This window comes from Carassius carassius, chromosome 25 (assembly GCF_963082965.1).
Source record: "Carassius carassius chromosome 25, fCarCar2.1, whole genome shotgun sequence".
Classification (NCBI taxonomy): Eukaryota; Metazoa; Chordata; class Actinopteri; order Cypriniformes; family Cyprinidae; genus Carassius; species Carassius carassius.
In genome coordinates, this window is record NC_081779.1 from 22,364,572 (window position 1) to 22,380,276 (window position 15,705).

The 15,705-nt window shown below is 37.5% G+C and overlaps 1 protein-coding gene across 1 annotated transcript in view; it reads right to left on the reverse strand.

Annotated features, from left to right (window-relative positions):
* The window catches only part of LOC132104414 (adenylate cyclase type 2-like), an 82,582-nt gene that overhangs the window by 16,998 nt on the left and 49,879 nt on the right, over positions 1–15,705 (reverse strand). Inside the window, exons 5-15 of the mRNA XM_059509871.1 lie at positions 11,574–11,722; positions 10,095–10,206; positions 9,781–9,908; positions 5,975–6,133; positions 5,528–5,660; positions 3,200–3,376; positions 3,014–3,057; positions 2,765–2,845; positions 2,163–2,232; positions 1,935–2,032; positions 90–174 (exon numbers count right to left, since the gene is read on the reverse strand). Coding sequence (XP_059365854.1) covers positions 90–174; positions 1,935–2,032; positions 2,163–2,232; positions 2,765–2,845; positions 3,014–3,057; positions 3,200–3,376; positions 5,528–5,660; positions 5,975–6,133; positions 9,781–9,908; positions 10,095–10,206; positions 11,574–11,722 — 1,236 coding nt within the window. The remainder of the gene's footprint in view (positions 1–89; positions 175–1,934; positions 2,033–2,162; positions 2,233–2,764; positions 2,846–3,013; positions 3,058–3,199; positions 3,377–5,527; positions 5,661–5,974; positions 6,134–9,780; positions 9,909–10,094; positions 10,207–11,573; positions 11,723–15,705) is intronic.

A 15,705-nucleotide genomic window follows, 5' to 3' on the forward strand; every position in this document is an offset into this window, starting at 1 on the left:
TACACAAGCCAGCCTGCCTCATTCACTTACAATTCACTCTCAAAGAAAGCTACTTCATATTTACTTCTACAAGCGTGTGCACCCCTTACCAGTATGTGACCAGCAAAACAAATGGCGAGGATCAAGGCGAGCAGCAGGAAAGCCATCCCGTATGAAACTCCAAGGACGGTAGTTCTGTGAGAGACAAAATCATCAGATGCTACAAAGCATATTTACTCATCATCCATGTATACCTGCGATCATCCAATATTTATGCAATCTCTGACATGAAAAGAGCAGAAATAGATGTTATGCCATGTATGGAGTTAATACCAATGCCCAGCATGTTTGAAGTTTGGTATTTGTTGGTGATTTTGGCAGTACCTGTGTTTGAGGGATGTTGCGTTTGGTTGGTATGTGGCTGATGAGAGGTTGTAAATAGTTATTAGTGCACTGCTAGCCATTGCTTGGTGTTTTGGGTGATTGCTACCTGCTCCAGCTCAAAATAGCCCACCATCAAAGCCAGAATTAAGACATTTTGGGGTGTTATTTATTTTTGTATTATTTATGTACTATTATATTATTTATTCATATTTTGAATATACGTATATATATATATATATATTCAAATAAATGCAGGCTTGATGAGCAGAAGAAACTTCTTTCAAAAACATTAAAAATAGTAATGTTTCCAAACTTTTGGTCTGTACTGTATATATATATATAATTTAGGTTTTAACATTTAGGTTTTTTGGTTTTGGTTTCTAGTAATTTAACATAAATTAAATTACTAAAGTAATTTTTAATTTTTAAAGTTAAAAGTTTTTATTAAGTTTTTTTATCTAATAATTAAATTGTATTTTATTTTACCATTAATTTCAGTAATTTTACTAAAACTTATTTATTTATTCATTCCAATTAGTTGCTAAGGCAGCATTCACATTTTCAAACTTTTTTATTTAAAAATTATATTTTTGTTTAGCTTTAATTAATTTTAGTACAACAACTTAATGTAACTGTATGTACCTTCAGAATGATTTCAAAACTTATATTTCAAGGTAAAAAAATGGAAATATTAGTTTCAAATCATTCTGATGGTACATTGACTTTTAATAAGGCAAATGTCTTCTGTTTCTTTCCCATGTTCCCCCTAATTATCTATTTGGAAGTATGTAAGTTTAATGAGCATGGAAGAAATTGATGGTTTTTTGAGTTTAAGTTTTTCATCGATTTTATTTCAATAGTTTAAGTTTTTGTTAACAGTAACAACACTAGCTCAGATGCCTTCTTCAGTGTAGATCTTAGGATTTTTTTAACTTTTTTTGCTCAGAAAAAAAAAAAACATCTTCAAACTTCTTAATTCAAATAAGATTTACATTCACATAGAACCAACCGTGTGGGACAAATTAAATGCGGAAATGTAGGGTTTCGGTTTTGGCAAAGTTTAGGGAATTTAAATAAACCAAAGCAAGCATTACGTATTTTAACGGCTTTTTTAATATATAGGAACAAAAATATTTAGTTCCCGTCTTTGCGGTGCCATATCTCACTATAAATCTGTTATTAAATCAATGTGAGGAAGTGAGAACTCCGCTTGAGAGAAAGCGCTGTGCTCTTGTGAATGTGTTCTCGGTCAACACGAGGAGTAAATCAGGCTGATGTCTTACATAGATTTTTCTGTCTGACTTCATACAAAAAGAGACATAATTTCCAAACCAGACTGGCCTCTGATTCAAAAAAATCTATAACCGTCTGCTCAGGGCTGTCTTTGTCAGGCAGGCATTGATGTTCCCATCACCCAGTTCTTTATCATTGCACTCATTTTCTCTCAGTTGTGTAGATATATTGTAATATTATTATGCGTCACTTGGTCTAAGTGCTGTGGGATATGGCAGTGTAACTGCGTCATGAAAGACAATGAGATGCTTTGAAGATGCTGTGGAGATGGTACTTACTTTGGCAAGACTAAGACCTGCACTATAAAGATGCAGAAGAAAATGAGACAAGCACACGTGATGTAGTACTTGAAGGCAGGCAGGTTTGTGGCTCTGTACTGTAAGAACAACAACAACAAATATATCTCAGCACTTTCTTTTTTCACGTCTTTGTTCTGAGGTGTTTTTCTCACAGTGACATGCATTCAGTATTTGCCGTTCAATGACATATCTCAAGGTGGAAGGTACCTCTTTCTCCAGTGCCTTATTATGAAAGAACAGAGATATCCTTTGAATGTCTTCTGACTTCAGCCACTGTCTGGTGGGGAAAAAAGCATCAATTAAGTCATTTAAGACTATTAGATTCTCATTGTAACAATGAATCGCTATTATAATAGCTTGTTGGGTGACACTGACGCAGGAAATGTTCTGAAAGTGAAACAAAAGGACAAATATGTGTCATACTGTATACTGAGCTGCAAATCAACCACTAATGAAAATGCTTCTATTTTAGATTTTTCTGTTTGTTATAAATATAAATAATTGGATAAGCAGTCATTTAAATTGTATTATTTTAATATTATAAAAATAATTGTATTTGTTTATTTAATTTAATTATTTACTAAATACATTTTAAATTAAAATTATGAAAAAAAAACAACAAAAAAAAACAAATAATAATAATAAATATTTGTTTTACATTTTTCAATATCAAACAACTTTCTTTTTTCTTGTTTTTCTGATTTAAATAAGATTTTGAAACACAGATTTTCATAGTGGTGTCAGACTTGTTTTCGGGGGGAATTCATGAGTTGTGGATACATATGGATACAGAGTATTAGGATGCTCACTTCTGTGAGTTGATGCCATCAATAGTGCGAATGATTCTTTCGTTCAACTCCTCTTCAAATCTCTTTTTCTGTGATTTTGTTCTGAAAGGGAAGAAAAAGAGGGAGAGAGACTAACCAGCCATGGAAATGGAAATGAGGTCAGTGTGACATTCTGAAAAGTTTTTCACTTGAATTTAGATTTGTGCTTTTTTTTTGTTATATAAAGCAATAAACAGTAAAAAAAAAACAAAAAAAAAAACAAACCCAGACCTTTCAGACCTTTGTTGAAAGTTGTACTGCCCTAATGGCACATCCTGCAAGAAAAAAATGAAACAAATGTTATTAACAGAGCACTATTAAGAGCTTCAAGCAAACCTAGTCATGTGACTGTAATCCCCATATAAAACCTGAATCAGAATGACTGTATTTTCTGCGTGTGTGCTCAGGTTGACTCACGTGTGTGTTGATCTTGCCGTTCTCGTTGGTCATGCTGTCTCGATGGTGGAGGTTAGCAAACGGTTTGGCCGCTCCCCAGGACTCGAGGTACTGCGTCATGCGGACAGACGCCCTCATCTTGACCCCATCCAGAGTGGTGCGAAGGCGAGCAGGTAACGGGGGACTCCGTTTCTCTGCCTACGCATGAAGTACAACCATAGCTTAAAGTACAAGTCTAAATAGATGTGTAACAGGCTCGAGCTGTTAGAGCACAGAAATCCCAAAATAATCAGACAATATTTACTGAAGTGGTGTGTCACAGGTGTGTTTTGTAATTCATTTTTTTATTTCAATTTATTAAATTAACAGTACAATAAGAGTGCATTCAGGATAACTTTTTTTTTTACCTAACATGTGTTCCCTGGGAATCAAACCCACAACCTTGTGCTGTTAACGCAAAGCTCAGTGCTAAGTGATCTGATACTGAAATTCAGTAAAATTTTGTGTACTATGGAATCTAAACAGTTTTGGTACTGTGCCAAGTTACTACTTGATGTCCAATGCTAAACCCTGAAGTCCTGAAGCAAACCCTGTAGAGAGCCACTGGTGTACAGGACTGGATTTGGAGTCAGTCCTAAAGTATCCGAATGGAATCAAATACAAACGTACCAAGAATCTGCTAAAAATAGTATAAAACAGCGAAAAAAGGTCCTAAAACTAGATTAACTGATTTAATGTATTAACAAGTTCATGCAGGAGAATCTAATTTGATTGTAAGTGGATTTCTTAAAAGATTCATTTCTTTAGGACCCAAATTACGGTTCCAAAATGTGATCCAGATTCCGTTAGCACACAGGAACATGGGATTATTAAGGAAATTCTGAAGAAAAAATAAAAATAAATGAAATAAATAAAATAACTAAAATAACTAAAATAAATAAAATAAATAAATAAAATACAAAAAAGTACAGGGATAAAAATTTTTATTTAAAAAAAATATTAGACATATTACAAAATATACATACTTAACTAATTCTTGACATTGCTTTGGAATGATATTTATTGTGAAAATCTGTACAAATAAATTTGAATAGAGCTGAAAATATTTCTGTTTAGGTTAACATTTAACAGTATTAAAAAAAACTGATTAGAAAGTAAATATTTTAATGCTTGTCTACAGACACAATATGAAAGCCAATTAATTAGATTAAAAAAAACACACACACAACTAATATCACATTTAAATTGGTTTTCATACACAAATATATAAAAAATGGTAGCATAAAGATTCAGATTCGTTCATGTAGAAAGCTGCTTTACACATGAATTAATATGTATTTTAGGAAAGGAGTCTCTTGTTTGTGCTATTTGAGGGTGCTTGACCCCAAAGTTAGAAACCCCTGCTATAGTATAAAAGATAACAGAGGCTCCCTCAAATCTGTGTGGTCTACTTTACAGCAACTTGACTCGATGGCAGTCGTTTGTTAGAATAACACAAAAAATGCAATTTGGCATTAACTGAACAACAGGATGATAAAAGAAAAGAGAACAACTAAACAATCAAGCAAAAGCCCTCCAAACTGAAAAGTAGTCATCATAACGTCAGTGTGGAGGGAGTGGGTGCGCAGTGGGCTGTTAGGATAGGAGGGCAGAAAGGCTCGAACTGAACAGAAATAAATGTATGAGTCTCTCATGAGGAAAATTTGCTGCTTTTGTTACCTCAGGCAAAGCAAATGCATTGTTGAAAATTAAATAAGGCAACGGATAAATAATAAAAATAAATAACTAGAAGAATAGGCATTGTTATTTGAATATATGGTGCCAGGCATTATGCTGTCTGGGGGCTGAAAAGCCCACACACATCTGAATGAACGGATTTTCAGGAATCTTCAGGAATCAAACTTGTGTTGTGATAGACACTCCTCCCGGGGTTGTCTAAGTATGACACACAAAGTCACGTTTGTGTAACCCGAAAGTCGAAATATGGTAACTATGCGAATTATTGCTCGAGGTGAATAGAATGCAATGCTAATTTGAAAAGTTCAGTTGCATGACTATACACATTATGATATGATTTATTAACACACATCATACAACAGGTGTTTGTTAGGCTATAATTAATACTTTTAACTAATTTTCCGGGTAATAAACAGACATTTTTGTTATTTATAATTATGTTATTTATTTAGAAATGGTTTTATGGTTTCCACAATAATTATGATCATAGCTGATGTTTGTTATAAACCCCTAACATGTTTAGAGCCAGTAAGAAACACACAGCAACAGTGTTTTCATCAGAGAATGTAAATGTATTTATAAATGTGAAAGCTGGACTGCGTCAGTTTTTACCTTGGGGTTGATGACTAGGTACGTGATGATGCCGTGCTCTTTCAGGTAAGAATCTCTGCTTTGTCCATTGCCTGGCTCGACTTGATACGCTCCTTTCAAATGTTCCAGTGTCACAGAAGAGATGTGAACCCGTCTGGAGAAGAGCAGACAACTATTACAGGCTGGCGAATGAAAGAACACTTCACAAAAACAGGTGCATTATGTGAGTGTGCCACAAATGTTCCAATGCCCACAGAGACAATCGAGATATGAAAAATGAATGTAGTGCTTTGTGTTTCTGCTATTTTTGTGAGTTATTCAACGAACACTTATTAGAAGCACAAAAGCACATTCATTGTGCTCTCAAAACAGCATTTTTTTTACGTCAAGAACCCTCAACTAGCACAATAGCACTTGTGGCATATATGTGAAAATGGAGGAAAAACAAAAGTCATATGCTGATCTTACCCAGGTACACCCCCTGCCTCCATGTGATTGGCCAAGGTGACGTCATGTGACCAAACATCATACTGCCATTTCTGGAGGCCGATCACACCGCAGAGAACATTCCCAGAGTGCACTCCAACACGCATGTTAATGTCAACCACGGTTGCATCTCTCACTTTCCTGAGATAACAAGTAAAGTTTTTATTCTATACATTTAAATATAACAAAACAAAACAAACAGACAAAAAATCACAGCGTTTGTCGTTACAGTGTAACTGAATATAAATTTATCTATTTCATATATGCATTTCTGTAATTTATTGTTAGAAATTGGATTAATTAATCAGCATATTATAAATTGTATTATTTAGTCAGCATGTAATTAATTCAAAATACATTTGAAATGATTATCAGAATTAAATATATTCTTAAAAGTATCTAAAAATATATATAAAACTTATTTTTTATTACAAAGTTTTTAAAGAAATGTATGTGAAGGCACAATTAATATTTGTCTACTAAATTAATTGTAAGCATAAAGCTTTACAGTAGATCGAAAGGTTTTTTTCAATCATGAGAAATTTGGATACTCTTGACAGATTTTAGACAAATATTTTATGTAAATAAGGCCAGTTTTCTTCCAGTGTCATGATGAAAGATATTTCTTTTACAGCATGTACACACATATGCTCTCCCTCCATCCTTTGAAATGCGTGAAACAGCACCATATTTCACTGACACAACTCAGCTTAACACCAGAAATATTTATAGCAGAGTAAATATGAGAAGGTGCCAGGACTGCAGCGGTACGTGTCGGTTTATGCGAGAGTGTGTCTGGTGCCTGTGTATACATTCATTCAGCACACAGGACGTATCATCTTGTGTTTTAGATAAGCCAGTTTCAATGTTACCATGTCCCTGCTGCACAAAACAGTTTGGTTTAGTTTTTTAATGCGGGGTGGGTTAAGCTAGTGTGATGCTGGTCTAGTTTGTGTACCAGTATAAAATTGCTTAACCTGCTGTAAGGATGAAAGAACCTCAGATACTTTGATCTTCTGAGAAACAGACAATACAAACATACACGAGCATCTTCGAGAAACACCTCTCTCACATGTTATCAGTTCCTTCTCATCCGCTTTCTTACCCTTCCTCCCTCCACTCAGTTCACTCAGAATGGTCAATAGTATAATGCTCTACATTAATGCAAGTAATATTTAAAGTCATGTTTGGTATCATTTTGAATAGTCTCAGAGCGAGTGGTACAATGGCTCAAAAAAAAGTAGACTAAAAGATAGTACAGATCCTAAGAGTTAAAAGATATTTTGTTTACTTTAATGGGAGTGCCCTTTCCCAGAGTCTTCTATGTAATTACCTTCTGTTCCCCTATGAGGTGTAAACTACCCCGGTCTGGGACCTGGCTTAAAGGGTTACTCCACCCCAAATTGAATTTTTTTCCATTAATCACTTGCACCCATGTCGTTCCAAACCCGTAAAAGCTAAGTTCGTCTTCGGAACAATTTAAGATATTTTGGATGAAAACCTGGAGGCTTGAGACTGTCCCATAGACTGCCAAGTAAATAACACTGTCAAGGTCCATCTGCCATCAGACGTGCAATCTGGGTTATATGAAGCGACGGGAACACTTTTTGTGAGCGCCGAAAACAAAAATAAAGACATTATTCAGTAATTCCTTTGTCAACTGTCTCCTCTTTGTCACTCCATATCACTGTGCTGTGAATGCTCTTCTGTAATAAAGTCTGAAAGTTTGAATAAAGTCTTTATTTTTGTTTTCTTCGGTTACAAAAAGTGTTCCCATCGTGTCATATAACCCAGATTGCACGTATTGGAGTATTCTGACGACAACTTTTCATACCTTTTATAGACTTTGACACTTTTAATTACTTGGTAGTCTCAAGCCTCCCGGTTTTCATCCAAAATATCTTAAATTGTTCCGAAGACGAATGGAGCTTTTACAGGTTTGGAACAACATGGGGGTAAGTGATTAATGACAAAATTTTCATTTAAGGGTGGAGTATACCTTTAATGCGAATTCCAATTGTTTGTACATGGCTCCATTTGGGGGATGTTTTATCTTGGTTTTGTATTTAAAGGATTGCAGCAAAAGGGTCGGTATTCTGTAGCCAGATGAGCCCATAGCATGAAGTGTGTCCACACTCTCTATACTATGTATTTTTCTAAAAGTTAGGTATGCATCTTACTCTTAGATTCATCTTTGTGAATTTGATGTATTGTATTGATTTGATAACTTTGAACTGGCTATGTAATTGGCAATACATATTTACCTGACTGTTAATAAATCATTACATTTGATTCTATTCTGTTTTACTCCATAATTATTGACTCTAGTAGATTACGCAGTATCCTTGTTACCGCATTTCCTGCATCAGGTTAGTAACAGACTAAAATTCTGCTGAAATGGAGCATAGGGCACACTAACTGTATCTTTAGACATCCGGCTAACACTTAGTATTAGTTCAAGTGTACTTAGATTGTAAGGGCTTATATGGAATTTCCTTTTAGGTCAACTGGATGTTGTTCGACCAACCCTACTCTAAGTAAATGTACACGTGAAACCATGACATGACCATACCAAAACTACTATCAGGGAAAGTAATGTTGGTCGGCTTATACCTACAGTAGTAGTTGTGATCTCTGACAAAAAATAATGTTGCTTTATTTAAGTATGTACGAATCTATGGGGGCTAATTAAAAGTACTTTTAGAATGATAATCTTTAGAAATGGTCAATCACCAATTCTTGTGACAATCTACATTTTCGGAGCATATTAAAATGGAGTCAGATTAGATAATAAAGTTGAGTCAGATAAGGATGAAACTTAAATTGAATAACTTTGCATCCTGAAAAGACCGAACACGCAAAAAACCTTCAGTCAGCCCTGAATACAGCACTTGGACCGAGTGCGTGGACCTTACACCTGCCAAAAAAAATAAATATATATATATATATAATAAAATAAAAAAGTGCATTGCATCCCTGGAGGTGTGTTTCCGACAGATAATTTCAGTTTATCTGTCACACACCATTCTTATTTCTATGAGCCCCTCAACCTGAGCTATGTTACGTTGGAAAATACACTGAAGGGTTCTCAATAACCCCCTAAAATGATTTTGTGTGTGTGAAAGAAAAAAATTGCTGTAGCGTAACAGAAAGCAAATGTGTGGCAGAGGAGCGGAAGAATGAAGAATGGATGAGGAATCGTGAAAGGGACTGGAAAAAGAGGCTGCTCTTTGAGCTGGAGAAAGGAGAATGTGTGGGTTTCAACAATATCACACATCTGAGCCTCTTGAGTACGAGGGTTATTTCAGCCTCAGAGAGTAGTGCTTAAAATACAGACACCATGGGATAAAACGACACAGAAATGGTCCCTTGTAGATGATGAAAGGCCGTAATGTGACAAACAGCTCATATGTAGTGGTTTTAAGGCTTTTAAGCAGATACAACTCCATATGACTTTTTGTTCTAATGAGGAAATGGAAAATGGTTCATGTGAAATCAGCTGGTCATCATCTCAAAATAAATCCTGATAAGCACTGGTTTATGGGATGCCCAGTAGGTGTCCCACAGGCTGGCAACCTCATGGCAACCTTATGGCATTGTATGCCAGTTATGTTTACAATAAATTAGCCTATTAAGACTGAATTGTACATGGTGTTTGCACAGACATTTAAATTAGCACAGCTATTTAGGAAAGCAGTTTAGTGGTTATTATGCAAGCATATTTTAGTGCGGATTGCGGTGATGGACCAATTATAATCTAATTTGAGAAAGACAGCGTGTTCTTTTACTTGATGGCCTCACACATGTCCAGCCCCATTTTCACACAGTTCTTGGCATGATCGGTCAGAGGGTCCGGCAGCCCTGACACACAGTAATAGCAGTCGCCCAGGATCTTGATCCGCATGCAGTCATTATCCTGCATCAAACAAACCATCAGGACAGCAGGTGTAGTAGACATATTGTGTACAGGAAAAATATGAATATCATATCATCATATCAGTGTAAAAGCATTTTATTATTAGGAGAGACTGGGCCTAGCTGTCACTTTAAAGTCTGACAATTAAGTACTGGTTTCTCATATGCCTGTTAGGTCATGTGATACCTTGGCTATCTGGTCAAATTTGCCGAAGAGCTCATTGAGCATGTAGACAAGTTCTCCAGGTGAACAGTCACTGGCTAGACGCGTGAATCCAACAATGTCTGCATACAAGATGCTGTGGAAAATATTCAAATGTTTAAGAAAAGGTGAAACTGGTAAAGAGCATGGAATTATGCTTTTGTACCACATTTAATACACACCTTGCAAATAACTGTTTTCTAAATAAACATTTTTCTTGTTTTCCAGTATCGAAACATCCTCAAAAATACAGCAGTGTAGACCAACATCATCTGTGATACTGCTCTTATACAACAGTTTATTACTTCTTAATATAATATTGGCAGATATTTTGTCTATTTTATCTCACTCAAAGGAAACTATTCTAAACAAGGCCACGACAGAGTCAACTGTTTTGTCAAAAACTCAATCATGAAGACAGTCACTTGTTTTGTTCCTAAATGAATCTGTATTTATATTTTTCAGTGAACTGTTGAGTGATTGATTCAATGACTCACTCATAAAGATAATTATTTGCTTTGTTCCTGAATGATCCGTGTTTTTCAATGAAATGTTGAGTGAATGATTCAATGACTCACTCATATAGAGAGCAACTTGTTTTGTTCCTCATTTCAAATGATTCAATGACAAAATGATTCACTTGTTGTAAAAGTTACTAAAACATCCTCACCACTAACACAGACTGACTGACTGTCTGTTTGAACATAGAAAAACAGACACAATATGTAAAAAGTGCTGTTGGACTGTATATCAGTGCTCTCTGAATGCTGCTCAGCCGATCAAATCTGAGGACTAGAACTGTTGTATAAAAAATATTTTCTATGGTAATTGACATTATGCCACAAATGCTGTCCAACTTAACTTTTACTGAACCTGAAACATTGCTCTAATACTGCCAATATCCTTCAGTAACATTAATTCCTGCCCTGGAAGATCCTCTGTGAAATCCATTGTGACTTACAGATACAGAACATTATGTAGATGCCAAGAAAATATGATTCGCTTTTTCCTTCAGTCAGTTACACAGAGAATGAGCACAGCAACAGTCAACCTCACAAATCAAAAGGATAATATAGGGAAATGAAACAGCTTTGAAGCAGAGAGCAAAAACAGCAAAGGACTACTTGTCCTTCAATGTAATGAACTAAACTTCATTTGTGTTGTGATGAAGATCATCTTCAACAGTTTGCCCTGAAGATTATGTTTGTTTTGACTTTTTAATAAATTAAAAAAATGGTGTCTAGGCACATTTAAATGAGAGCTACTTATATCTAGGTTGATGAATAGCTTGTTTTTTGTGTGCAGACTGAAGGAGGGCAGGATTATTTGACAGGATCTATTGAGGGTATGACAGCTCGGCAGAGAGCAGGTGCAGAGTATAAGATATGTATATATTTTAAAGGCTGCCTAAAATAAATCAGCTGAGTGCATGGAATTCACTAATATGTGTGTTACAAGTCCTACCTTACATTGGTGTGTCTCTGTACGTAGAGGTTGTGAAAGTTGTTAGTGTTTTCGGCCTGCCCAAAGTTAGGCCCCTTCAGTCTCTGAATGATCTCTGCCTTCATCACCCTCGCAATGTGGGCGGGCAGCAGAGACAGCAAAAGACGCTCCTATTGGTTGAAAAGAGAGGCTAATCAGCACATTATAACGATTTCTGAAGGATCATGTGACACTGAAGACTGGAGTAATGATGCTGAAAATTCAGCTTTGCATCACAGGAGTAAATTACATTTGAAAGTATATTCAAATATTTTGAACTGTAATAATATTTCACAATGTTTTTTAGTGTATTTGTATTCAAATAAATCCAGTGAGTATAAGACTTCTTAAAAGTAAATCAGAAAAGTCAAGTCCAAATGAAGGCAAAAACGGGTGAACAGAAAATGTTTTAACACAGGCAGAGATAAACAGGAGTAAATGATCAGAATTGTAATCAAGAACGATGAACAAGACTTTGCAAATGCACTATGGCAAGCTAGGACTTTAAATGCAAAAGCTGATGATAGTGGAGCAGGGGGGCAGCACTGGCGTTAATATTCATGAGATATTAACTTTTTATATTATATTATTATTTTCCATGAGTTTCTTGTTGGTCCTGTACAGTTAATCTGCCTGCTGTTCTTCATAAAAATCCTTCAGCTCCCACAAATTCTTTGGTTTTCCAGCATCTTTTGTGTATTTGAACCCTTTTCAACAATGACTACATGATTCTGAGATCCATCTTTCCACACTGAAGAAAACTGAGGGACTCATACACAACTATATCAAGTTCAAACATTTACTGAAGGAAAAACGATGCATTAAGAGCCAGGAGTTGAAAACTTCAACCTTGAACTTTGAATTTGAAGATCGTGGTAAATTGAACTTATTTTGTCTTCTGGGAAACATGTAAGTAACTTCGGTATCTTCTGAAGGGCAGTACTAAATAAAAAATAAATAAATAAAAAATATATTTTGGAAAAGTAAGAAAAATGTACACACATATATATATATATAGTAATATTTCACAATTGTAGTTTAATGTATAAAATTGTGAATGATCTTGTACCTCCACCTTTAAAGATATTTGTTTCATTGCGCAATGACAGCAAGACAGACAAGAGCCTTGTTAAGAGGTGACTGTGAAGCGCATTTTAGAAAAACAGATTTTGGACCATCAGCTTTTTCTGTAAAAGCTGTTAATAATTTGAATAGTTTACCAACTGATATTAGACAGTGTACTACCTTTGTGCAGTTTAAAATACATTTGAAAAGATTTTTAAAGGCAAGTCAGGTTTGTGATCACTGTAGTGTTGTCAAAAGACCCGGTACTTCGGTACCAAGTCGGTACTAAAAAAATGAAAATGTGACGGTACCAGGTTTCTTTAAGTACCGGTGGTACCGAGTACCTGTCCAAACCCGGTTCTTGACGCACACAGCGCTATGATTTCCGCGAAGCAGAAAACGCAGACGGAATCTCAAAATCCAGTCATGATAATGAAACTTACATTTTAATATGGACAGTCACGGAATGTGTCAAAGTTAGAATAAATTAATTAAATCAGATCTCCGTATGGACCATTATCTTTAAATGTTAAGCCACAAAAGTTGGTTGAAATATGAATCCTGCATGTTCTGCGCGTCTCTGTGTGAATTAATGAATGGTTAGTTTACTACATAGACTGAAGACGATTGCAGTAATTTCAGCATCTGCCGTCTCAATGAGGACATAAATACATAAACTACATCACCAGAACTGTTCTGAGTCACTTCACAAGCATTTTAACGTTTCATTTGAGTAAAACTAGAGTCAAAATAAAAGTAGCCCGTCAAAATAAAAGTTCATTTTTACACAAAGGCATTGTGCTAGATATTACTATTATTTAGTAGAATGTATGTGATATTGCTACTACTGTGGAAAAAATTTATAAAACTTTATTTTTTAAAGAACTAAATCACAAAAATGTTTTCCATGTTTAAAATTTAAATGTTTACATTTCATTAATTAAAAGACAAATTAAATTTGGGTGAAACTTGTTTACTGTTTTTCATAATTATATTACTTGTAGAAAAACTTTAAACATAATTGTAAATAAGTATAAAGAATGGTACTGGTTTTATTTTTAGTGATAAAAAGTATTTTTATTTTTTTTTTTTTATTAGAATATTTTTGTGTTTTGCTTTGGTACCGAAATTGGTACCGAGAACGTCTCGGTTACGTACGTAACCCTCGTTCCCTGATGGAGGGAATGGAGACGTTATGTCGAACGACATATGGGGTCTCACTTGGGAGGCCAATCATCTCTGAATTTAAGAGAAAACGCCAATGAAAATTGGCTAGTGGATTAACACACCTGAGCCACTCCCCGTGCCACGGGTATAAATAGGGCGACAGGTGCATCCACTCATTAGGTTTTACGCTGAGGAGCCGAGAACGTGTCCCGGCAACAGCGAATGGTTCAAGGTTGTGGCATGGGGACATAACGTCTCCGTTCCCTCCATCAGGGAACGAGGGTTACGTACGTAACCGAGACGTTCCCTATCTGTCGGTCACTACGAGTTATGTCGAACGACATATGGGGTCCTATGGAAAACGCCACAACCTGAACATCGTCACAACCCTGTGGCGCTGCAATTGTCGACAAGCCCTGGCGTGCCACAAAAGCTACGCTTAAGGTCGTAACCTTCCCAAAGCCCCAGCGCAAATTCACTGACCTTGGTACCGAAGGGGCCAAAGGGTGAGTACATCGCTGCTGGAGAAGGCCACGCTGCTGTTCCGCCCACATAAAGTTACTGGAAGGGATTTCAACCTTCAGAGAAAGATTGCTTCAAATCTTCCCTATTTTTACTTTCAGCTGGCAAGACAATGGGGAAGCGAGCCTAGGAAAAGGTCGCTACGGAGACCACATCCTACCCGTAGGGAGGTGACATGTGGATATACCGATATGGACTGACCCAGGGGGCAGTACTACATATGGAAGGGGTCTCTGAGGCAGGTCCTACCTTGGAGTAGGGATGGAACGGCTGCCAGAAGAGACTGACAGAACGGGTCTGTCAAGGGAAGACACGGGTTTGCCAAGAGTGAAACCGTACTGTGGAAGAATACACATATGGGATTACCCGTAGGGAACCAAGCCATATGAACACCTAGCCCAGTACAGGGGCTGACCGGAACTCCGGGCAAGCTAACGCCAGTACTGGGCCTGGCGACAGACTGCTCCGCCAAGTCTGACTGCCGAGGGTGCTGGAGGATGCTCGACCAGGGTACGCCAACCGGGGAACTCTACTGGGAGGAGAAAGGCACTCACATCCCCGTGTTAGGGGGAATGGCGCAGCAAGCGTGACACCCAGCCAGCCCTTCCCGCCAATTACCTGTTACCCAACACACGGGAAGAAACTGGCTCCACACGGAGGTTGTAAAACCTCGCAAAGGTGTTAGGTGTCGCCCAGCCCGCAGCTCGACAGATGTCTGCCAGAGAGGCTCCGTGCACCAGTGCATAGGAGGAGGCCACACTCCATGTGGAGTGGGCCCTCACCCCCCGGGGGCACGGCTCGCCTTGGGAATGGTAAGCCAAGGCGATAGCATCCACTATCCAGTGGGCCAACCTCTGCTTAGAGACAGCCTTCCCCTTCTGCTGACCTCCAAAGCAGACCAGGAGCTGCTCAGAGCTTCTAAAGCTCTGGGTGCGGTCCATGTATATGCGAAGCGCTCTTACGGGACACAGCGACGCCAAGGCTGGATCTGCCTCCTTGCAGGTTCACCACCTGGTCTCGGAAGGGAGTGGTGGGAACCTTGGGCACGTATCCAGGCCGGGGTCTCAGGACAACGTGAGAGTAGGCCGGCCCGAACACAAGGCACTCTTCACTTACCGAAAATGCTTGGAGGTCCCCGACCCTCTTGATGGAAGTGAGCGTGATCAGGAGCGCTGTCTTGAGAGACAGGAACTTAAGCTCGACTGAATCCAGCGGCTCAAAGGGACCCCTCTGAAGTCCCGCCAGGACAATAGAGAGGTCCCAGGCGGGAATCAGGGGTGTCCTAGGAGGATGTAACCTTCTGGCACCCCTCAGGAACCTAACGATCAGGTCATGCCTCCCCAGGGACCGGCCGTCCACT